At 51.2% G+C, this 25,160-nt stretch overlaps 1 protein-coding gene across 15 annotated transcripts in view; it reads right to left on the bottom strand.

Moving 5' to 3' along the window:
• PLEKHA6 (pleckstrin homology domain containing A6) overlaps positions 1–25,160 on the bottom strand; it is a 135,842-nt gene that overhangs the window by 34,741 nt on the left and 75,941 nt on the right. For 12 of the 15 annotated variants that reach the window (XM_073217080.1, XM_073217083.1, XM_073217081.1 and 9 more), the window contains 4 exons: positions 8,023–8,103; positions 7,245–7,359; positions 906–1,010; positions 173–245 (listed from right to left, as the gene is read on the bottom strand). In XM_073217080.1, coding sequence (XP_073073181.1) covers positions 173–245; positions 906–1,010; positions 7,245–7,359; positions 8,023–8,103 — 374 coding nt within the window. Of the gene's footprint in view, positions 1–172; positions 246–905; positions 1,011–7,244; positions 7,360–8,022; positions 8,104–19,074; positions 19,096–20,047; positions 20,174–20,240; positions 20,490–25,160 lie in introns of those variants that run through there. The other 3 variants (XM_073217090.1, XM_073217093.1, XM_073217087.1) reach the window with 3 other exon arrangements.

The following is a 25,160-nucleotide window of genomic DNA, read 5'->3' as shown; positions in this document are numbered from 1 at the left end:
GAAGCTTTGTCTTTACCCCACGGTTGCTCCGCCAGTGCTGGAGGCTGCACAGAGAGAGCTGCACCCCTCCACGCCACCCGTGTCCATCCAGAGCTCAGCCAGTGATCTGGCAGACTGAGAAAGAAAGGTGGGCCCCGGCTCTGGCCACCCTGCCAGCCCCAGGCAAGCCCACCTTTGTAGTAGAAGAGGCAGCGATCCACCAAGACGAACCAGCGCTTGTTCCACTGCTTAACCCCGGAGCTGGCCTGCAGGATGGGAGGGACAGTGAGCTGGGCAGGGCAAGAGGGGATGCGGTCCGAAGAAGCCTGTGCCAACTACAGGGGCATCTCGCCTTGTTGCAGCTCAGCCACTGAGAAATGGCAGCCACTCCCTTGAGGCCTCTGATGCAGGGAACTGACACTAAATGATTGCCTGTGACCTTCCAGTGCTGTCATTCTGGGCCTCAGCGCCTCCCCGGGGAAGAGAAAAGGGGCATGATGAGCCCGAATGACTGAGGAGGAGGCAGGGGCAGCGGCAAGGTCAATCTAGGCAGAACTGGTAGAGCTCTGGGCTAAGGGAGACACCCCCTCCCTTCATAGCAAGATGGACCTGCTGAGAACGGGGCGATGGGGTGCTCTGACTGGGCTGGTGACACAGCATATTTCCAAGTCACTGCTTCCACCCATCAGGAGACCTGGCTGGATGCCCAAACTGGACAATAATTTTCTGGGTGATCTTGGGAAAAAATCACACTTGTTTGAGCCATTGTAAAATTAGGGGATTCACTCACAGAGACACACCAAATGGGATGTGGGAGGACAAACCAAATACAGATGCACTATTATATTATACATGGAGGAAAGGTGGTGCTGTGAGGGGAAAGCGGCCGTCAGTTACGGCGGGCAGAAGGGCAGGGGACGCCTCACCTGTTTGAAGAGCCAGCCCGCCTTGGTGACAGGTACGCTGGGATTCCGCTTCATGGAGTGTGAGCGCTTACCAAAGGCGATGGCCTTGCGGGATGCTCGGGTGGCCTGGGGAGGCAGAGGGAGACGTGGCCTAACTCCCCATCCCACCCAACTCCTTTCTGTACCTCCTGCTGCGAGAGATGAAGCTGTGTCTCTCTAGGGTTCCCTGGGGTGCCCTGAGGCTGAGAGGCCCAGGTGTACATATTGGATCTGCTTCTAACTTAAGGGCATGACCTTCCAATTCTTTGGCTCTTTTCCTTGTCTCTAAAATGGGGTTCAAAATAATAGTTCTACCTGTCTCACAGTGCTGTGGGCTTGGGGACTTTTTTTTTTTGAGTCAAATAATTTTTTTATTTCACAGTACATATAAAAGTTATGTTTATAATAGAATGTAGTCTATTAAATATATAATGGCATGATGTCTAAGAAATGTACATCTTTTTTTTTTGAGAGGGCCTCTCATATTTATTGATCAGATGGTTGTTAACAACAATAAAATTCTGTATAGGGGGGTCAATGCTCAATGCACAATCATTAATCCATCTCAAGCCTAATTCTCGTCAGTCTCCCATCTTCTGAAGCATAACGAACAAGTTCTTACATGGTGAACGAATTCTTACATAGTGAATAAATTCTTACATGGTGAACAGTGCAAGGGCATTCATCACAGAAATTTTCAGTTTTGATCACGCATTATGACCTATAAACAATCAGGTCAAATATGAATATTTGTTTGATTTTTGTACTTGATTTATATGTTGATCCCACATTTCTCCCTCTATTATTATTATTATTTTTATTTTTAATAAAATGCTGAAGTGGTAGGTAGATGCAAGATAAAGGTAGAAAACATAGTTTAGTGCTGTAAGAAGGCAAATGTAGATGATCAGATGATCAGGTGTGTGCCTATGGACTAAGTATTAATCCAGGCTAGACAAGGGCAGCAAGACATCCACGGATGCAGAAGATTTCTCTCAAAGCAGGGGGGGGTGAGGTTCTGAGCCTCACCTCTGTTGATCCCCAATTTCTCACCTGATGGCCCCCCTGCAACTGTGCCTGTCTTAGGTTGTTCCTTCCTTGAGGAATCTTACCCGTCTCTGGCTAACCAGTCATCTTCCGGGGCCATACAGGGAAATGTAAAGTTGGTAAGTGAGAGAGAAGCCATATTGTTTGAAAAGGTTAGCTTTTTACTTCTTTGCAGATTTATGCCCTGTGGCTTCTATGCCCAGCACTTGTCTCGAGGTATCTTTACCACCTGGAGGAATTATGATGTTCGGTAGATTCGATATGAGGCACGAATTCTATTTAAGGGTTGTAATTAGGAAGGAAGAAGAAAAGCTATAGAGGTAGCATATGGAAGAAAACATGGGAGGATTGATTATTTCTTTGACATATCTTCTTGTAGAGTACCTTAAGCATGTATAGGTTTTAAACTACTAACTAATTTGCACTCACATATTAACATAATAGGAATACGGTGACATAAACAAAGCAAATCTATAATTACCATCCATCTCCAGTGAAGCCAAGAAAACCAATTAGGCACCCTAGGCATTTGTGAAAATTTGTCTATGATATGATGGATATTGTCCAACTGTACTTGAACAGTCTGAGAGAAATCAGACAAATTAAAGCAGCCCATTTCTGGGATCTGTTCACATCCCATATGTTCTTTTAACCATAGATAGTCTATAGTCATGAGATTTTGGAGCGCTACAACTTGCACCCCTCCCAACTCCTGGTTGAGTTCCAACAGTACAGATCCGGTCAAATTCGTTGTCTCACTGTATGCACATGCCAGCCTAGACATCTCCCTCCTCATTCCTATGGCAAGTGGCTTGGGGACTTTTTAGAGGAGAAAATAAGACTTCGTTTTACTCCTGGCCTGCCCTTCCACTGTCCTGCCTCTCTGCCTCTCTCTGGAACCCGTACAGCTCCATCGCCATTTCTCAGAGTTCTGTTGATTCTCAAATGTCCAACATGCCGCAGAGCAGGGGGGGATATGTGGTATTTTCCCAGCCCCTCACTGCCACATGGACACTGTCACTCTTCCACATTCTGGCAACATCTGCCCCTCGAAGCACCGCCAATCTCCTGGTGAGCCTTTCTATCGCTATCGGCTTCTAGATCATTCATTCAGAGCCTAAGGATTTTGACCATCCTCTTCATTCTAAGTCTTGCTCTCACTGTGGCATTGTTCTTGAGGGTGAGCCAGCCAGTGCCCTAACTTTATAGACTCTGACATCCTCAATTCCAAAATCCTCTCCCTCCACCCCAGCTCCACCCGCTCACTCCCACGGCTACACCTGAGGCCTGGTCGACACCCAAGCCACTTCACCACTAACCTCTTCATTCTATGTTTCTATTTTCTGATCACAACCTTCCATCCTTTGGGATTTTTCACTTCATTGCTCAGCCATACCAGGTTTTCTACTCCACTGGGGACCCCAGCTTCCTAATGCATCCCTTTTCCTCTGTATCCATCAGCCACCTTCTGGTTTTAGTCATTTCCCTACAAAGCTTGGGCGTCAATGGTAGAGAAGATCTGCTTGATATTCTCTAAAACACCAAATCCCACATTAATCAAATGATCCACCCTCCCCGCACTCACAACTAGTTTACAGAGCTGTTAGGGAAGACCACAGGGCGGTACAGATGAGGCCACGGCCAACCCACCGTGCCCAGCCCCAGCCAGGCTCAGCCCGGACGGCAGTTCAGCCCCACACCCTCGCCACTCTCTCCAGCCCTGCGGCCTCCCCGTTTGCCTCTCTACAGTGGACCCGGCTCCTCCTACACAGAGAAAACTGACGTGACCACACACATACTTCCTCAATTTCACACCCTTTTACCTAGAAAATTATTGCCCTCACCACTACCTTTGCCTCCTTCCCTCCAATGTCAAAAGGAGGGGCATTTTCCTCCTTCCCAAGGCAGACCCATCCCACCCGCCGTCTGCTCTGAGACTTTGCTTCACCAGTATCTCCTCTTAAATCTATCTTCAACTCTCCCTTCTTTTCTGGCTTCTTTTCCTGAGGACCGTGCTCAGTTCTCTCCACCTTCAAGCATCTGTCTGTCTGTCTCTGTCTCTCTTTCTCATGCACCCCCCACACTGGAATTCCCACATTCCAGCCACTGCCTGCTGTCAAGGTCACACCTTCCCTCCTCGGCGCTTCTCTTCAGGAACAGGCTACTGACTGGGAAGAGTCCTGGCCACCTCTCCCCCTTCGTTCCTAAGCCCCACCCACCTCTTCTCTGAAATGGCCATGGCATGTCACTGAATGGAGGTCACTCCGTCTTCGACTATTCTAAGGCACTGGACAATATTAACCTTTCTGTCCTGCTGGCCCCTTCCGGTTTCTGGGCCCCAACCAAACTTCCATGCACTCTCGTTTTTCTCCTTAAACATTGTGCCTATTAGATCCATATCATCTATACCCACGGCCTCACCTACCAGCAAGATGCTGAGAATTCTCTAATTTACAGCTGAGACCTCTCTCCAAGCCCCAGTTCATTTTGTTACTGGTTGGCTAACTAGGATTAAATACGTGAAAAGCCAAGCTCACCCTCTTTCTGGCCAAAGTGCTCTTGGGTATTTCTCATCTTGGTGACTGGTAGCATACTGCACCCAGGCACCCAAACCCAAACTCTGAACAGCCTTCCACTGCTCCCTCCTCCCTCCGTTCTCCTTAAACAACCACTTACGCAGGCCTGATGAGTCTATCTGCCTACTGTTTCTCAAATCTGATCTTTCTTTCAAAACCCCACTGTTATGCTGGGTAGGTCATCATCTCTCCTTGCTGTCTGCCCTCTGCAATGAACTAAGGTTATCTTTCTAAATCACAATATAATCACATCACTCTGTTGCTTAAAATTTCTTACTACCTCTAATCACTTAGAAGGGAATTCAGATTCCTCGGCACAGCACGCAAGGATAGGTCTGTAAGATCTGGCCAGGCTCACAGCCCACCTTCTGTCACTCTGGCGGACAGGGCCCGCCGCTGACGCTGACCATGCCAGACTCAGTGGTCCTGTCCCACCTCCCTGGGCCTTTCTCACCTTGCTCTCCCCTGGGGGATGGGGGCAGCCCCACCTCCCTTGTCCACTGACAAATCCCAGCTCACCCTTTAAAGCCTAGAGCAGGACCCCCTACTGCATGAAACCTCCCTGGTCCCTGGAGCCGTCAGCTGCTCCCCCTCTCTGTACACCCTTATTGTCTCACTTGTCACCCCACAGTGAACGGCTGGCTCTGCTCTCTCCGCTAGACTGTGAGCGCGCTGCACGGAGGAAGCTGCTTTGTTCAGGTCCATCACCAGAGCCTAGCAAGGTGTCTGGCGATGGCAAGCATTTAGTAAATACTTGCAGAAGCAAATAAAGAAGAAAGTGGGCTTTATTATAATGTACCACCAAAGGAGGAAATCAAATTATTTTCTGAACTTTACTAGTGAAAATCCACATAGAATGGCTGAGGTGAGCCATCTGGAGTCATGTACCACCCCAAGAATATGCAAACCCCCAAGTCCTTCCCTTTCCTCTGAGCTGTCATCTGTCACAGCTTCACCTCTGGCCACCGAGGAGCTGCTGCCTGTCCATCACCACGTCAGCCGTTCTCCTGCCAGCCCCTCAATGCCCTGGCTTCCTTATCTTTCTGCCACAGCTTCCCAGGGACCCTCAGCCTTGGGTCAATCCAACCATCTGTCCCCCCTGCTTTCACAGTTACTCCGTGAGCACCGCCAGAGGACACCACGCACACCCATGGACCGGAGCCACACCGGTGCAGTCTGTGGCCTTGGAGGACCTTTTCAGCATTATTGAGCAGTGTTTCCTAGGCCCCCTGTTAACGCTGTTCCTGTTCTCCAGAACCCTGGGCGTATTTTCAAGCCTCCAGTGCCTCTCCACCCAACCCAATCCTCTCAGCAGCAACCCCTACCTCCTATCCCCTGCCAAAGTTGAGGATATCAGGTAGGAATGTCTGTGACTTCCTAGACACCCCACCTCACCCCACCCCAGCCTCCCACACCGGTTTTAAGCAGTGTCAGGAAGCGTGCCCTTTCCCCACCCAGGCGGACTCCACCTGTCCCCACAGAAATGGGACTCACTGGCTATCCCCCTTCTCTTATCTACTGAGTCATTTCCCTTCTGCCTCTAACATTTTGAAACAAAACAGAATGAACAAAGAAAACCTTCCATCTTGCATAACTTCTGGCTTCCACCCCCCACCTCTCATTTCCCCCAACAGTCAAGTTTCTTTAAAAATACACTTTTTAAAAAATATTTCAAATGTTTCAGAAAAGTAGGGGATAAATCACCACTACATGTTGTCTTCTTCCCTAATAAAACATGACACACAGAGCTGAAACTCCCCTTGGGACCGTCCCATCTCATTACCTTTCTCTTCCTCCCTAGAGGCAACCACTGACCCAAAATTAGTCTGCTTGCCCATAGTTAGTAAGCTTGTACTGCAAGTTTATCTGTAAATAGGTAGCCTCGTTTTTCATGTTTGTATATGTCACATAAAATGATATCATATTTTCCATGTTCTGCAGCTTGCTTTTCACTCAACATGATGTTTTCAAGATTTATCCTCATTAACTCATATAGCTCTAGTCCAGTTCCATTTTTACGGAGTACTCCGTTACTGTCGAGTTTCTTAGAAGAGTAGTTTCTCCTCATCAGTGTTTCTACATCGCCCATCTCCTTGCCCTTGTCTGGCTTGCCTTCTGCCCTCCGCACAGCCCTGGAACTGTCCCCAGTCAGCACAGGTCGGTGAAGCCCGTGGACACTTGAGCCCTCACCTTGCCGACCTCTCTGCAACATCCTTCTCTGGATTACTTCCTCCCCTGAGGCTCTCTCCCTCCCTCCTCCGTTCTGAGCTTCCACTGCACACCCTTCCTGAGTTATTTTTCTTTTGTTGTGCCCCTAAATCAGCAGCTCTCAATGATGCTGGGGCAACTCTGTTCCCCAGGGCACATCTAACAATGTCTGGAGATACTCTGGGCTGTCACAGGGCAGGTGCTACTGGCATCTAGTGGGTCGATGCCAAGGATGCGGCTCAATTTCCTACAGTGAGCGGAGAGTCTCGCACCACAGAGAATCATCCAACCCCGAACGCCAATAATGCCAAGGTTGAGAAGCCCTGGGCTAGAGGTCAGCCTTCTACAAGGTTCTGGTCGGAGCCTCCCTACTTCCCGTTGTCCTCCTTGCATCACCTCAACTGCTCTGTGGCACCTGCTGACCCAGCTGGACAGGCTACAACACTTCCTAGGATTTCCACCTGACAGCTGGCCTTGGGACTGGACTTACCCGGACGCTGGGCCGCTCTGGAGGGACCTCGGACACCATGTTGTGGTTGGGTAAGTCACAGTTGGTACTGGCCGGGCGTTTGCCACCTGCCTTATTGGACATGTCCAAGGCCGATCTGATTTCAAGTAGACCAGAAGAGAAGACCAGTGAAAGCCAGGAAACGACGGACCAGCCCCTGCCCCTTTTCCCGCCCCACCGCCCCATTCAGTGGCAGCACAGGCTTAGATCCCCTAAGTGCTGTCAAGAGGTCATCACAGCGGCAGCCTCCTCTCTTCTTAAATTGTATCTATAACCCTGAACATTTTCCTCCTGCTTTTCTATAAACTTATTTTAAAAACCTAGACCCTAGGACTCCCCTTCCTTCTAATTTGAAAGACACAATGGCCCGGGGGACTAAGAGAGTCATTTAATTACCTTTTCTTCTTTCATTCACTGAGCCAAGATCCACAGTCAGAGGAATTAGCATTTGGCCCTCATGGTTATATCGGATTCCCTCCCAGGCCTCTGGGTGACGTGCCAACCCCAGACTTGTCTCACTCCTTGGCTCAACCTGCGGGATGCACTAACCTGACATCTGCTAGATTCTGGGAAAAGAGGATGAGGGTGTCAAGCCACATGGGTCTCAGGAGCTTCGGGTCCTCAGAACTGAGGTGAGCAGCCCCGAACCCCTTCTGCTCGGCTCATCCCCCTCTTCTCTTCCCCTTCCCATCTGCAAAGTGGCAGTGGACGGTGGCAGTCAAGGATGGAAAGGTTAGGCAGCAAGCTGGGGCAAACGTACGTTTTCAAGTCGAATTTTTTGTTCTCCCCTGGGACCTGGCCAGTCACTGGGTGTAGAAATGTGTTCCGTCTTTCATTGTGGCTGTAGAGGCAATAAAGAGAAAGAAGTGGTAAAAATGCAGAAAGCAGAGATGCAACCCAAGGGAGGACAGGCTCTGGGCGGCGACAGGGGTGGGTGACCACATAGGCACTTGTCCCTCCTGCTGTCTTCCAGTGGTGGGATCCGGGGGGGCCAGGTGGTGCGCTGGGCTGGAGAAAAAGCAGCTGCCATCAGTGGGCGGTGTGCGGAGGACACCTGTCACCAGTCAGGGTTAACTACTTACTAGAGGCCCCTGTGGCTGGAAGTGAGCCCCACTCAGCCCTTCCAGCGGTCACCCCGGTTGCATATGTAGGTGGTGGGGAGGGGGTGCCAACAGGTTCCTGTGCGGCAGGTTCTCTCTTGGAACACCTCCCACCAGTGCTCCACATGAAAACTGCTCACTCATTATTTGCTGAAAGAATTCTCTTGTGACCTTGGACTCCTCCCTCCACTGCTTTATATTCCACTCTTTCTTTAAATGAAATGAGAAATCCATGAATTCCATTCCTGAGCCTGGGCTGGGACCCACCCACATTCTAAGTCCAGGGTCTCCCCGTTTAAGGGGTTACCTGGTATAGCTGAGACCGTAGGATCTGTCAGGGTGCTGGCTCAACAGTCAGGTCTAATTAAGGGAGGCCCTGGCTGGGGAGAGGGGTGGGGCATTGTGGGGTCAGGCTGCCAGGAAGTAGGGGGGAGCAGGGACCAGGGGCATATGGGGGCAGAACTGTGGGGGCTCCTTCGGGAGGCCCTGCTGTGGCACTTCTGGCCAAATGAGTGTTAGGCTGGCTCCCTGGTGGCTGTCATGGGAGGTAGGGGAGCAGGGCTAGTGCAGCAGGTCTAAGCCACAAATCGCAGCCATCTGAGATAGATTCTGCAAGCTGGGAACCCACTCGGCAAGGACGTTGTAGGAGATTCAAACATCCAGTCAGAAGGGGGCTGGATGAGTTTTAAGGTCCTCTTCACCCAGCCATCTTGAGAAACACTATGAGAGCCCAGAGCAGGTTCAGGTCACCCCAATCAGCCCGGACAGAGCCTCCGTGGGCTGCATGCAGCTTGTGGCTCCCAACACCAGGCTCCATGAGCACTCTGTCAGCAAAGGGCCAGCACTCTGCCTGACAAGCAGTGGGTCAGCTGGCACCAGGGCAAAGAGATCTATACTCAGTTCCCTCAGCACAAGAGAAAGGTAAACTAACCATTTGGAGACACCCTCTTCAAACGCCCAGCACACATCCCAGCCCTTGAGCTGTCTGCTGAAGGTAAAGATAAATCAAAGGGTGATTTTTCTGCTTCCAGACCAGTCATGGAGTAGGTAGGAGCACAGTGGGCAGGGGTGAGGGCCGTGTGGAAATCCTGGTTTTGCTGCCCAGGCTTGCTAGCTGGGATCCTGATTTGGCCAGCGTCCACCAGGCCTGGGTTCTCACTCTGGCGTGTGGACAACCTGCTCCAGCTTCTTAAACTTTATTTCCGCTTCCCTCCCAGACCCAACAAGGATGCTCTCTGTAACTGCAGGGGATTGTTACAAGGAAGAGCAGCTGTTTCCTTGCATCCCTGGCTCTGCCCTTCTCGGGCTCAGGGGGCAGGCAGTTCATGACAACAAAGGTCCTTAGAGTGTCATGGTCTTTGCCTTCCCAGTGGCACAGGACACCTGCCTCCCACACCCACAGCCCAGTCCCCGTCTGCTCTCCATGTTCCCTGTGCTCAGGGCTGGAACCTTCCCTGCAGGCACTGGTGCAGACAGTCACACACAGAGAAGCACACTCAGTCTGCTGTCAGCTGGCACAAGTCTTTCAAGGCACGGCGGATTTCTCCCTGCCCTAGACTGTCCTACCCAGCAACCTCTACAAATGACGTCCTCTCTCCATCCTAGCGCCACCAACTTCAAAATAGCTTCCCCTTCACAGCCACTGCAATGCAGCAGTCATTGACCTAACTGCTCTTCCTTCTGCAGGTCGTGACAGGCAGGCCCCTTGCTCTGGAGCCCCCCGATCCAACGAGCTGCAGGCTCGGCCTGCTCTCACTCAACTTGGCCCCACGGTCCACCGAAGAAATCCCTACCTGATCCGTCGATCGGCCCGAAACTTCAACATTTTTTTGGCAGCTCTGGCTCCCGTTTGGCAGCCTCAGCAGACCCACTGGCCACCCTGCTCCTACCATCCCTCTGAGAGGTAAGTCCTCCGGCCCCGGGGTTCGGGGCGCCGTGGCCAAGCTCCAGAGCCAGCGGAGGCGGGCTTTGCCGGCCCCCCTCCTTCAGGCTCCAGCCCTAGGGGAGGGGAGGGGCTCCCCCTGGCTGGTGGCAAGGGGTCCCAGGTGCCCAAGGGAGCTTGTGTCTTCTTAGCATTCAGCCAGAATGCTGCCCGTCAGAGAGCTGGAGGCAGAAAAAGGGAGCAGGGGCTGATATCCTCCCCATTCAGGTCCCCAAGGAGGAAAGGCTGAAACAGAGAGGCCGGCGCACACAGAGCAGGTGTACAACTTCCAGGTAGTCTGACCTCGCTGAGCTAAGGACACAAAGCGGCCGGGCAGGCGGGGGAGCCTGGGGCTGCGTTCCCATGTGCACAGCAGCAGCTCATGCCAGCCTGACCTGCAGGAAGACAGGGCTCCCTGCCTCCCAACTCCCGGCCCAGAGCCCAGGCCCTTGGGCTGGAACTGGCTTGCTTCTCAGAGACTCTTGCAATCCTGTGGGCACAAGGGTTCGGTGACGCTCCAGACTCGTGCACTGTGGCTGCCGTCGTCAGAACGCCGAGCTTGATTAAGCCTCCTGTCTCCTCCCAGCCTCCCAGCCTTCTTCGTGTACTGGCAGGAGCAGAGGGAATGAGGCTTCGCCGTGGCGTCCCCCTGCATGCCCCCTGAGACACAGCCCCAGCCTGCGGGCCCTCTGCTTGGGGTGGTCCAGCGGATGAGGAGCGATGGAGCACGTGGGCGTGGGCGTCGTGGAGCTGAGCTGGTAGCAAGGAGCCGGCTTCTTTGCTCGGGTGAGATGAAAGGAAAGCTTCCTCCCAAAGCTTCTGAGGAAGAGGGCAGCAAATGGGGCTCAGAGGGGAGTCCTGGTATGCTTATTTCTGAAAATCTTCCCAGATGCCATGGGATAAATTCCAGCTGGTGACTGCCAGATCTGCTCCAGGGCAAGGGAGCTTTCTCCAGAGGCTGAAGATGGTCAAGTCTCCCCTTTTCCCAATGTCGTGGACTGCAGGGGCCTTGTGAAGGTCACCTCTTCCATCCCCCTGCCTCTAAGGTACACCCACTTGCCAATCAAGCTCATTAAGAGCCATGGTTGTTTGTAAAGGGTTCTAGCAAAGAGGGCTGCAGACTGCCTGCTATCTGACACTGTCGCGATGTTCTTTTTTTGATATCAAATTTCAGCTCCTCTGGCTTTCAGTATTATTCCATTTTTGTCTTCGGATGACAGAATCCCTCTGACCAAGGTGGTTCTTTCTGGCAGCACCAGGCATTCTGGTGAATCACGGTCTATTGTGATGGCAATTCTGTGCCATCACAACAGACACTGAGAGGGGGGGGCTTATTTAATTTTTCGGACTGACGACAGAACTCAGTCAGAGAACAATGCAATCAGTGGAGGAAAAGCAAATGGACAACATTATCATTCAGCCCGAGATCAGATGAGCCGTTTGGATATGGCTGGGTTCAACAGCTGCTGATATTTAAGCAACAAATCCTAAATCCAAAAGGTCAATATATTCAGCCATTTAGTGGTACTTGGGCAAATGTTTTATCCTGATGACAGGATCCCACCTCTCCCTGTCTCGGCCCAGTTACATGAGCCCTGCTGTGGTCGTGGAGATCTGGGCCCTCTCCTGATGGCCGCTGGCTGGAGGTCTCTACCTACACACAGTAGGTGCCCAATAAATATTTGCTGAATGAATGAACAAATTCCCCATGCTCTGATTTAATTTTTAACCACCTGCATTTGGAGTACGACATTCTATTACCAAGGGCTTCCCTATCTGTGCGTGCTCTTAAAATTAATTACTTCCTCTTCATGAGAGATGCTCTGTTTCTGTTCCCTCACCCCCTTAACTCAGTTCCCCTGCCTGGCTTCCCCTTGAATATATAGGTTGGCTTTGATCCATCTTCATTAGGAGGGGAAGAAAATTAAGCTCATCTGCACAGGAGGAGCGGGTGGAAGTGCATTGGGAAAATGAGTTTTCTTCCTCTGGAAGGCAAAAATATCCCCTTTCTATTCAAGCTGAGCTCAGGGGCCTCCCACAGCCTTTTGCTTAAGTTGCAAGTTAAATTACTTCTCCCATGCCCGGTGAAGATAAGGGAATAGCAATGAAGGGCTCAGGGGTTTCCTCTGCTTGTTGAGAGCTCTGAAATCCTCAAGTTTAAGCTAGCCCACAGAAGGTCTAACTGGGTTTCTTTTCCTTTGCCGCTAAACTGCACCAAATGACAGGTTGTTTTAGGTTGGACAGCAGGAAGAACTTACAGGGTGCAGAATATTACAGAAGGGAAACAAAGACAGGTAATCAGCTTCCTCTCGTCTTTCCTTTCCTTTCCTTTTGGGATGTCAAAGGCCTTCACTGCTCAAGGACAAACGGTTATGAGTACATCTCCAAATGAACCTCCCAACCTCCACCCAAGGAAAGGGAGAATCTCAAGGAGGAAAGGAGATTTTGTGATGGAGGCAGGAGCATCCCTAAATTCCTGGGTTGTCCACTAGGTGGTCACCTTATCCACTGTACCTGTGAAGGTGGCCCCAGTGACAGCTCTCAGTGGAGAGAGAATTTGGTATGACTAGGTTTTCAGTCCAAGACCCAACATGAATTAGCAGTAGGACCTGACTTCTACGGCCCTCGGCCTTCTCATGTGCTAATGAGGTACCTTCTAATTCTATGAAATAATAGCTATGGACTTTCAAAATGTGAAATGTTTTATGCATAAGAGATAATGGCTATGATCAGTCTGCTTAAAAACAAATCAAGAAAAAAGCCAGGTGCCAGAGCTAGAAAATGAAAACGCACAGTCTCAGGCTTAAAAAGACTGTATGGGGCAGGACCTCTGGGCATTAGGCGCTGGTGTTCCAGAAGTGCCCAAACCAATAAACTACAGTGAAAAGATGCAGATCCTCTCCACCTTCCAAGCATTTGTCTCTCCATCTAGTTAGGGCTTTTCTACAGTACAAGACACACACCCAGCCCCTAAGTCCCAGTGACAGCCTCATTATGGAGGTACGTGTACCGATTCGTCTCCAAACATCCTCCCCAAGAACCAGCATCTATCTGGAGTCATACCTGGCACTATGCAGCCAAAAGAGCAAAATCAACCCAGGTCTTCATGACCCTTTGCAGGCATGCATGCTTGCACACATGCGCACACCCGCGCGCTATACACACACCCAGGCTCCTACCGTGATAAATACTGAACTAGAGAAATACGCTCAACTCCTTTCACCTTCTGGGCGCCTCTTGCTTGTCTGCCGTACACAAAGCTGCTTCATCTCCACAGCTCCTGACAATCTGCTGACAGAGAATTAGCCCTGGCCAGGCTTCCCCATCCTGAGGATGCCTTGGGCTTCTGGCATTACAGCTCATTAGACGGAGGGGCCTGTGAGGTGTGGGAAGGAGGGCTGCCTATGGCCCAACCCTCCCACGTCCTTCCTCCCCCAGCACTCAGATTCCAAGCGGGGCCTGCCCACAGCAGACGCGGTGGGGGGAGGTCGGCTCCTGCTCTCCGCCGCCCCCTCCGGACCTCATCACAATTTCCGAGGAGCTTTATCTGCTCCAGCATTCTGTCCCAATTAAAAACCAACTAGCTTTACATGTCCAACAGTCCTGATAGGCCTGATTCCTGAAGCTCCCCCAGTCATTCCTAGGGAAAAACACTTCCCCAGCCCACTTTTCCCCACGCAGTCCCCGGGTTCTCCTTACTGCCGCCACACAAACGGGAGGCCAGAGGCGGTTATGCCCTGGGACGAGCTCTGCAGGGCATCATCTTTTCCATGTGCTGCCCACAGGGCAAAAGGCTAACTCTGCAGGCTCTAAGCGCCTGGCTGCCAGCCTTGCATTTGAACTTGCTCCCTGCCCTCTTCCCCGCCTGGCACCATCCCTCCTCCTGAGCAGAGATTTCCCAAATGGCAAATATAGGACGTCATCCCCCAAGCAAGCTTGGGACACCCTAAAATGCCATGTGACTGACCTGAGTGTCTAAGAGATAAGACCCTCTTTCCTACTTAACTCTGCCTGACCTCACCGCCCCCATCCTCACCCCAAAGGGCCCAAGCACCTTGTCCTCACCTACTACTTACATACAGCCAGTGATGGAATGCAGGGGGAGGGCCTCCTAAGCTCAGCCCCTACCTCAGACACAAAGACACAAAGCAGAAGAGCTGACCGGGGGCCAAGGTATGGAAATCACAGGTCTGGGGCCCACAGGGCGTCCTCGCCTCCATCCTGTGCAGATGCCCATCCCTGCCTCTCACGGCACCATCTCCTAGCCACAGCCCTGCGCCTTCTTTAGATTCCTATAATAGGAAACAGGAAAGCCTATGATGGCAGGGTAAGGGGGGTACTCTTGTGCAGTCTCCAGTCTGGGTAATGATTCCGTGTGTGCGTGCATGTGTCTGCACATGCGCACGTGTATGTCTGTGTGGTGTGTGTGCATGTGTGTGTCTGTGTGTGTGCGAGTGCACACATGCCACGTGGTAGAGCCAATGTGAACCTCACTCAAGGGACCTTGACAGAATTTTCACGCTGATCTTCACCCTAGCTTGGGTCACCTTACCTTCAAACTGACTACCTTCCTTTACGGAATTCCATCTGTCTTCTGAAAAATGAAGATAACCTGGGTGGATATTCGGCATAACCGTGCCAGTTACTGTAATGTCGGGATTCTTCCTTGCGGGTCGGTGAAGAGCTGCCCCAGGGAGCCCCTGGAGTGGCCCTCCCTACCCCCGGCCGGTGCCTCTCGGAGCCCCAGGGCCCCACAGGCACTCCAGGACTCCAGACCAGGGTCCTTTCTGGCTATAAATTATTAAATGTCGCTCCTGGAGTAGCCATTTCTTAATGTCGGGGCACGGGTGGCCCTTCCAAGTGTTAAGAACTGTGATTCTGGGACCCGGCAGTCATCACGGGCAGGAGGGGAGGCAGGCCGCCCTAACCCAGCTTGGAGAACTGGGGCAAGCCGGCAACCTGGGCCCTGCCCACACCTCAGCCTCATGCTTCCATTTGGTTCCCTGCTCAGGGAAGAGGACGTGAACGGAGGAGGAAAAGGAGCTGCCTGCACCTCCAGCCCTAGTTTCCTTCTCTCAGCCACTCCTGAGTGACCCCCAGCTAGGCCAGCTAGAGGCAGACAGAAAAAGGCCCCAGGCCCTTCCCCTCAGCCTCCAAGTTGCCTTCTCCTGACAGTCAGCCATGGGGGAGAGTCCCACAGGGCAATGGAGCAGGGTAATCATTAATTACCCCTTCTCCCCCTAGCTCGGAGCTGCATCCCAAACCCTTGCCCTGCAGAGGCTGAGGCGGCCCAGCTGTCCACTTCCAGACCTGGGGAGGCCTTTGGAAGCGGCTCTCTTCATTCCTAGCTCAGCATATTCAGTTCTGGTTTCTCCCCGAGAGCAGTCACCCCACCCCACCCCGGGAGAAGGAATTTTACAAAGTAAGTGTTTGGAGAGTAATGCATCTGGGCTGATGTCCCTATTTCCACACCCTCAAAAGCTACAAAGGCCTTCTTGCTTCCCAAATAAGCAATCTGGGAGGGTCAGGCTGTTCCATGCCTTTGTTTCCTTGTTTTAACACTAAAACAATGGCAGTAAGTGATGCCATGTCTTACCAGACTAGACAGCAGAGGCACAAGGGCTACGGTGCTCTGAGGGTACAGAACAAAGGGAGTGATCACACTCACATGGTCTCTGTTCCTTGCACTGGGAGGGAGGCAAGGCCCATTCAGAGTCAGGGAGGCTGGGAGCCACCGCTCCAGCTAGAGTGACGGGAGAGGCAGGTAGGACAAATCCCTCTCCTTGGCTGCCCCCAGTCCCTGCTACTTGTCCCACCTGAGTCCTTGTCTCCAGGGAAGGAAAGGGAGAGTTTTGTGGTTCTGGGGGACTGGACTCTGCAAGGCCTGCAGCAAGAACCCAGGGATGACAGCACCAGCTCTCGCTGGAAGCCCCGGGGGCGTCTGGGGACTGTGATGTGGGGTGGGCGGTCCTTCTAAGTGTTCGTTTGGCAACGCCTGCCTAGGCACAGAGGTGTGCGAGGGCAGCCACATGCAGACAGCCTACAGCCGGGCCTTCTTTGTTGCTCTGCCCTGGCCAGCACCCCACGCACAGTAGGAACCGAGCGGCTGTTGGACAGAGTAGCTAGAGGCAGCTCAGTGGCCTGCCTACCCCAGAGGAGGGGACATGTGCCATTCTGCTTTGGGGTGCTGAGCTGTGAGGGAGAGAGGTGGGAGAGCTCAGCCTGCAATCCCTCTCGCTTGGGGACACAAGGCAGCTACCATCTGCTCCATGGCCCCTCGGCTCCCTCCCTCCTCCCTACTGGCCAGGCCACTCTGATAAGAGCCTGCAAAGCAGGGGCTTTGTCTGGGGAAGAGGAGGGCAATAAATCAATGAGAGCTGCAGAGGAGGAGACTCGGCAGTCGCTGTTAGAAGGAGCCCCACCTTGGGGGCAGTATGGGGGGAGGGTGGCAAGGGCAGAAGGGGTGGCAGCGGAGCTCAAGCATTAGGCGCTCCCTACCTGCCCAGGGGGACGCGTCTGCCTGGCTTCCCCAGGGAGGGCTCAGCTGCTGTCTCTCCTGGACAGGGAGTAACGGGCAAGCCAGGACACAGATGGATTGTGGGAAGGTTTGAACACCTCCTTCTGCCAAGGAGTGAGGAGTCTGGAAATTCCCATGTAATACTTGGGGAGCTTGCCAAGGGCTCTGAGGGCAGAGGACTCCCCAGATTGCTGTCTGCTGCAGGGAGGAGCCACAGGGAGCCTGGGGACATGGGTGGCCAGTGGAACCTGCCAGAAAAGGGCTGTGTCTGGGGAATGCCGTAGCCATCCTTGCCCTCTGTGGACTGAGGATGGTCATCATTAGCTCCCCTGACATCCCAGGGAGGAAGAGTGAGATCTGGAAGGGAAGAGTTGGAGAGCTTGCGAAGAAAGCTGTCCACGGAGACACAGAAGGGACAGTGTGTGGAATACCCTAAGGAAGACGGCTTGAGCATGAGCAGAGGCCCAGCGTCAGCAGTCTCTGTGGCTGACCAGTACACACCATTTTTCCTTTCTGGGTCTCAGTCTGCCCATCTGTAAGATGGTGGTGATACCGGAGCTGCTGTGAGGACTGAACAAGATTACATATTTAAAGCATACAGGAGAATGCTTGGCACGTAACAGTTACTTAGTAAGTGGCTGATGTTATACTCGTTAATTAAATAAAGAAGTAAAAAAAAGTAGCACTATCCCAAATCAGTGCCATCCAATTGAATAGCCATTAGCCTTTCAAATAATTAAAATTAAACAAAATCGTAAGTTCAGGTCCTCAGTCCTGCCAGCCACATTTCACTGTGGCTCAACAGTCAGAGTGACAGGGCTACCGTACTGGATGGATGCCCCACCGCAATAGAACAGTCTATGGGGCAGCGCTGGGCCACACGCTCTCTAAGCCACCTTCCACTTCTCATATTTTTGGATTCCATTCATTTAATTCCAAAGCGGTTTGTCCTTCCGTCGCTGATAGGCTGTCCTCAGGGAACGCAAGAGCCCTTACAGGCCTCAGCTAACCCAAAAAGACTTCCCTTTATCTGCTGCCACCCACAAGTTAAAATTTAAATGAAATGATACATTCTAAAGTCCAATCCACATTAATTTGGGTAAGCCACTGTTTATAAGTCACGGGCACAGGACGCCCCTCCAGGGTCTGAAAACATGTCACTAACAGCCCTGCTGGGGGCAGGCCTGGGGGAGGCCTTTGGGAAAGGTTAAAGGGCAGCTCGGGAGGTGGGGAGAGGAGCTGGATGAGGCGCAAGAATGGGGGCTGTCCCGGCCCCTGCCTTCCTTTCCCTTCTTGGATTAGCCAGTCGGGCGGGCGAAGCCAGTCGGGCGAGGCTGAAGGGGGAAGAGGGGAGAGGTTGTCTGCAGGGCCCGGGCCCCTGGCCCAGAGCAGGAAGAGGTGGCGAAGAGCGAGAGAGGGAGAGGAGCCGCTACCAGGGACAGCGACTTGGGCGTCTGGCTTCCCTGCTCCTATCCCCTCCCACCCAACCTGCTGCTGTGGGGACCCCAGGGAAACAACCTGTTTCTGAGCAAACGGCACAAGAAGCAGGTGCCAGAGCGTGTCTCTCGATCTCGGCGGAACAGAAGAGGTGCTCCCAGCCTGAACCCCAGACAAGGGAAAGAGGGGCCTGGGAGGGGAGGAAAGAGGAAAGGAGGAGGCAGGGAGCCAGGGAAGGGACACTGTCCCCTCCCCTGTCCTCCGGCCATGCAGCAGCTCTGAAGGAAGACTGGGAAGGGGAGCGGCGACAAAGAGGAACAGAATGCTTTTGGGGAGGCGAAAGGAGGACAGGGAAGAGACGCCGTGCTGGCCCCGGTCAGGCCGGAAGCCCGTCTTGGTAGGGGACACCTGAGTAGCTGACGAGTCTGCCTACAGCTGTTGGGGCAAAGGAACAATTACCCTGCGGCAGCAACCTTCCACCTGGGCCTGGGAAGGGCACAGCCTACAAAATTCACAGGCCCTTGTTCAAAACTTCCGAACTTCAGGATGGTAACAGCAAAGCATTAAACCAACCGCTGAGCACGCGGGCCGACCGTGCAACCTTCACCCCTGAAACCACCCCGCCAAGAGGGCCGGTGCCTCTGTGCTGCTCCTCCTGGGAGCGTGGGCACCGAGGGTGGCCAGTCATATCCGTGGCGGACCTAACACAAGGCAGGGAGCGCAGGTGGCCCCGCTGCTCCCAGTCACTACTTCCTCCTCTTTCTTGGCTCCCATGCCCAGAAACTTGGCGGCTGTGCTCCTGCCCTGTGGGTCCCGCGGCTGGCACCTCCCCCTTACCGTGCCCGGTTTCTGTTTGCCTGTGACAGCCCAGGCAAGGCAGCACCACAGCTGACAGCCATGTGGGGGGGTTGCCTTCTCTCTCAAATCTGCCCTCAAGACTGGCACCGGGAGTGCTCTGTTCCTGCCCAGCAGACCCGCCAAGGCCGGCTGACATCACCATTGTGTCATCGGACCTCCTCCACCCAAGAAAGAGGCAGGGGGACAAAAGCGCCCCCGGCTAGGAGGGGGGTAAAGTCAACATTCTTGCTTCAGAGACAAATGAGCCTCTCATTTTTTGTCACAAGTTCATGTGTGAGTACACATCACACACACACACACATACACACACACACACACACACACACACACACACACAGACACACACACACACAATCAGCAGCAACTGAAAAAGTCCACCTTCTCCTCATCCAGCAAAGCCCAGGAACTGCTGTCTGCACTCCCCACACAGGTCTGACTTGTCCCGAGAAGGTGCCCGAAGGTGCCCGGGTCAGGAGGCACAAATGTTTGGGGACTGAGGATGGAGGGACCTGAATGAGAAGATGGGGGGCGGGGACGAGAGAAATCTGAACCCAGAAGGTTGGCTTTCTCCCTGGATTTGTTTTGCTCCCAAATGACAAACTTTGTCTTCTTAATGAGCTGAGTTCTCCCTGTCCCCAACGCTCGGTGCACCCCCACCCATTCTGTCCTGCCCCCAGCTCTGCGCACCTGACACTAGTGAAAGGGTGAAAGGCCAGGCACAGCCTTCCCAGCCTCCGTTGGTGGCACCCTCTCCACCTCCAGGCAGGGTCCTGGGAGAGAGGCCGATGGTGCCTCTGCCCAGAGCTCCCCAGTCCGCCTCTGGAGACAATGGCTTGGGGAGAAGGAAGGGCAGCGGCTCCAGCTTTGTGTGCAGGGTGGCCACACAAAACCATTATCTCCGCATCAGGACAGAGAATGGTCCGAATCTCCAGCTTCGGTGCCAAGTACTCACCCCCTTGGACTTCACCCTGCAGATTTCCTTCCAATAAATAGGAATGGTATCGGAATCTGACCCAAAGCTGAGGATCTGTTTGCAGGAGTAACACAAGCTCGCTCCAGCTGATGGACTGGGTCTACCGAGTGTTCCCATACTGTCCCAGAGCCACCCAGACGAGCATAGTGCGGCCAGATAACCGCTCACTCACCGGCTCTTGCGCACGGTCCCCTCTGCTTGCGCTTGGCCTGACTCCTCTCACACTCAGGAACTGGGAAAAGGTTTTCCTCTAATACTCACTCGTCCCAGGTGGGTAGCAATCATTAACAGCCACACAGGCTGACTGGCCTTAACCCCTTCGGCACTGGGTTGCCTTAAGCTGGCTGACGGATGGCCGGGTCCCCTCTGCCCAGCCCCGAGGAAGTGGCCACTCCCACCTTGCTGCCATCCACCTGAGCAATGCCGGGCCTCCCCCCCGCGGAGAGAGGAGCCGCTAGGCCCACCCAGGCCGCCCCGCCTGATTGGAGCACACTCGCAACCTGAGGCACTCTGCTCTGGCATGATGCCCAATTGAATGAGCCCACATTATGAAATACTTGCCTAGCAGGCCAATAGAGGAGCCGGGATCCAGGGAAGGGCATGGTATTTTTATTTATTCCTGGAGGAGGGGGAACAAAGGTAGTCGGAGCAACCCCTAGTCTGGGACGTGGATGGAAGTGCCTCCGGCTTTTCTGTCCAGGTACAGTGCACAATCCTTGAAGGCTTCTCAGCAATTTTAGCTCCTAGCTGTTTGGCTAGAAGGTTTCTCTGCCTTAATAATGCCCTGCCCCAGCTCTGGAGTTTTGGAGAGAGGAACTAGGAATTGTAATAGAAACAAAGAAGGGAGACACCTTGACTGCAAAGGATTGCCTGGATGTGCATAAACTATGCGACCACAGGTGGTGGTCTTTATGTTTCCAAGCTGCAGAAGTCATTTTTGTATCTTTGGAGGGCGCACTTGAAAGGTGGGCAGCAATGAGTAGAGACAATCCCCTCTCTATCCCTTTAAAAATAGGCAGCTGCTTTGGGAAATCTAAGTCCAGCATAGATGTATCTACTGGGAGGATACATGCAAATCTATGCAGATATGTGCAAATGAGCAGTGCCAGGCTTTTCAGAGTTAAGCCCTTGTCAGGATTTTTCTAGTGTGAGCAAGGAATCAGGTAGTTTGCACACCCTGTAAGGGAGCACCTCGCTTGTGTGTAAAGATGTCAGTAGGGAGGGCATAAGAGTTCAATGAACATACTGATTAAACAGGTACTACATAGAAAGCCTTCAGAAACAGTCAAGTAGGGTTTTTAAGCCATGATCATAAATATGAAAGGATATACAGGAGAATGCAAGTGCCTTCAGTTCTACACACCCACAATTAACATCCCCTTTTCTTGTCAGGGCCCAATGGGTGATCTGGCTGCTCCACCACTGGCCAGCCTGGTCAGTAGCTGGCACCTCCTCCTTATCACCCCTGGTTCCTGTTTGTCTATCAGTAGTCCAGCCACTGTGGCTCAGGACCCAGGCTTAAACCAGCCAGGGGGCCTTATCTTATCTCCTGGGCTGCCTTCCCAGCAGCCTGATGGCTGGTTGGCTCTGGTCTCTTAAAGGGGCTGCACTGCATTCCCACCTGCTCCATTCACCCTCACGAATACCACAGAAATCTAGGGGAGCCGGCTTGTGGAGGGTCAGATGCACCATACCACCCCATCTCTCGCACCCTTTACAGCCACGGCTGGCTGCTATGCTGCTCCTGGAATGGCTTATTTCCTTCAAACAGAGAAAGATGCTGACGTTTTCACATGTCATTTTAAATGCTTATCACGTCCCGCCAATGTCCTGCATCTCAGTATTTCCAGGCTCCTGTTCTGTTAAACTGAGTTTTAACGGGGGGAGGGGCTCAGGATACAAAGTCAATATAGAAAAATCAGGTGCATCTCTATATTTAGCAACAAAAAATAAAGAATTTAAAAATTTAAAACATTACTTACAATAGCCTGAAAATATGCCATATCTAGGAATTTGACAAGATGTGCAAGACCTATACACTGAAAACTATACAACACTGTTGAGAGAAATTAAATAAAAGCTAAATAAAAGGAGAGAGATATTGTTTGCATGGATCAGAAGATTCAATGTTGTTAAAATATCAATTCTCCCCATATTTTTCTACAGATTGAACACAATCCCAATAGGCTCTTTGTAAAAATTGACAAGCTGATTCTGAAATTCATATGGAAATTCAAAAGACCTATAATAAAAAACTCACAAAAAGAAGAAGAAAGTGAGAAGTCTCAGATGGACTTCAAAACTTATTATACATCTACAATAATCAAGACAATGTGGTATCAGCATAAAGATATAGGTATAGATGGGTGGAACAGAATATACCCATGCATATATGGCCAATTGGTTTTCTGCAGAGATAGATATAAAGGCAATTCCATGGGGGACTGGCAGTCTTTTCGATACATGGAGCTGGAAAAACTAGAGATCTGTATACCAAAAACAAAAATGCTTGACCCTACCATAAAAAAAGTAACTCAAAATGGACTAAGAACTAAGGGTAAGAGTTAAAACTACAAGATTTCTAGAAGAAAACATGGGAGGACATCTTAGTGATTTAGGGTTTGACAAATTTCTTAAATAAGACACAAAATGCACCAACTTTAAAGAATTTTTCAATAAATTCAATGTCATCAAAAAAAAAACAAACTTGCTCTTCAAAAGATGTTGTTCCAGTAACAAAAAGGTAAGTCATAAACTGAGAGAAATATTTGTAAAACATGTGACTGATGTAAGACTTTTATCTAGGATGTATAAAGAACACTTCCAACAAAAATAAGGTGATAACACAATTCTTAAAAATGTGCAAGAGGATTTAAACAGACTCTCCATCAAAGAAGTTATACTGTGTACAATAAAGTACATGAAAAGATGTTCAATATCATTAGTCATTAGGGAAATGCAAATTGAATCCACGAGGTAGCACTCCACACACCCACTAGAATAGCTAAAATTAAGACTTATCACACCAAGTGTTGACAAGAATGTAGATGAACTGGAACTCATACACTGCTGATGAGACTGTAAATGGTATCTCCACTTTGGAAGTCTGGCAGTTTCTTAAACATACAGTTAACCACACAACCCATCGATGCGGGGTTTACCCTCAAGAAATGAAAGCATTGGTCGCACAAAGCCTTGTACATAAATGTTCATAGTGGCTTGTAAGAACCTCAAACTGCAAAAAAACCCAAAACCAAACCAAAATGCCCAAGAATAGGTGAATATGATCTATGTGTTACCTCCATACAATGGAATCCAACTCAGCAATAAAAAGAGATGAATTATTGAGACACAACAACATGGATGCGTCTTAAAATAATTACACTGAAAGAAGCCAGGGCTTCCAAAACTTAAAATATATACTGTGTGGGTCCATTGTATAAAATTCTAAAAAATACAAATGGATCTATCATGACAGTAAGCAGAACAGGGGGTTAGGGATGGAGGAGGTGGACGGATCTGAAAGGCAGGAAGAAACTGAAGGCAGTGAGGGATGCTGGCCCATTATCTTAATTGTGGTTATAGCCTCATGAAATGCATCACACCTTTAAATACCCTTTAAATATTACCCTTTAAATATATGTAGTTTGCCATAAGCCTATTATATGTCAGTAAAGCTATAGAAAAGAAAGCCTTTAGTTGAGACATTAAAAAAACAAAACCAAAATGCCACAAAAACCCAACATTATGGGCGCTGCCATGTTTCACACTGTGATGGACTGTGGGCGAGTGGGCGAGGCGGTGGGCAAAGATTCCCGCTTCTCTGACTGACCTGCTTTCATCTGACAGAAATCCTGGTTCCGAAGAGGGATGAACGTGGGTCCTGAATCAGCCTGTACTCAGATCATGGATTTAGGTGAAATAATGTGGTCTTTATAAATACGGTCTTTATAAAACTAAAGGTTATTTGTCTATGAAAAAGGGAAAATATCAAATAAAACCCTTTACAGTTCACAAAGCACTCTCATAATTATCTAATTTGATTCTTTTATGATCCTGTGAGGTAGGCAGAAAACATTAATTTTCCTCAAAGAGCCCAGAGTTCCAAGTTCAAAGTGTCTTGGCTAAGACAGCCCACCTCCTACAGGGGAGGCAAGACTGAGCCCCGAGGAGTCTTTTAACCTCGGTCCGGACAGAGCTCCTTCCTGTCAGCGCCCCACCTGCCCACAGCCTGCCTGTGTCCCTGGGTACTGGCTGCCCCCGAGCCTGTGGAAGGTGGGCCAGCATGGTGGGGCTCACCTCGCACTGGGTGCATGTTCGGGGACAGTGGCCAGCGACAGCCCTGAAAGGCGATCCCAGAACGGACGAAAACAGGGGCAGATGGAGGGTCAGAACAGCACCAGCGAAGGGGACCCATGCAGAGTTAAGACAAGGGGACCTGGTAGAGATGAGGGGACCCAAGGATCTAATTAGATCACACATTTGATGAAAAAAGGAAAAAACTCAACCAAACACCACTCCCAACACAGGAAGTCTGGTGGGTGTGGAAGCAGCTGGAAGCTGTTAGAAGGCTCCAGGCCTCTGTACCCCTCCTTTCCCTCCTCCTCCACTCTGGCCAGGGTGCAAAAACAGTGGCTGGCTGGGAGCCCCACCCCTTCTCTCCCTTGTTCTGAGGACAGGACGCTGGGAGAGCAGAAACCCACCCTGCAGGGGGGCATGGGGGCACAGCATGCAGGGAGCTTCCAAACACTCCGTAATCAAAGCCAAGGTATTTTAATGTAATATCTTTTGAAATAAAAATTAATGCAAAAAAAAATCCATGATCAATGAAATAAATAAAGACCAGATCAGTATTACTGAATTTCCTTTTTGTCTGAGGCTCCAACACGGTTTGGAGTGATACTGTTATTGTTCCTGTCTTAAAATGTTGCTACTTTGTTCTTCACGAAATGTTTGTACTGATTTTGATTTTTTTAAAAATATCACATTAAAACAGTATTTACCTTGATGACTGAGTTATCTGACTCCTTTAAATGTTACACGTAAGGAGGGTGCCTGCTGTGTCTCATCCTAGCTGGTTCTCTGCCCAGGG

The sequence above is a fragment of the Manis javanica genome, chromosome 11 (genome assembly GCF_040802235.1).
Source record: "Manis javanica isolate MJ-LG chromosome 11, MJ_LKY, whole genome shotgun sequence".
NCBI lineage: Eukaryota > Metazoa > Chordata > Mammalia > Pholidota > Manidae > Manis > Manis javanica.
This window is presented reverse-complemented; position numbering and strand designations above follow the sequence as displayed.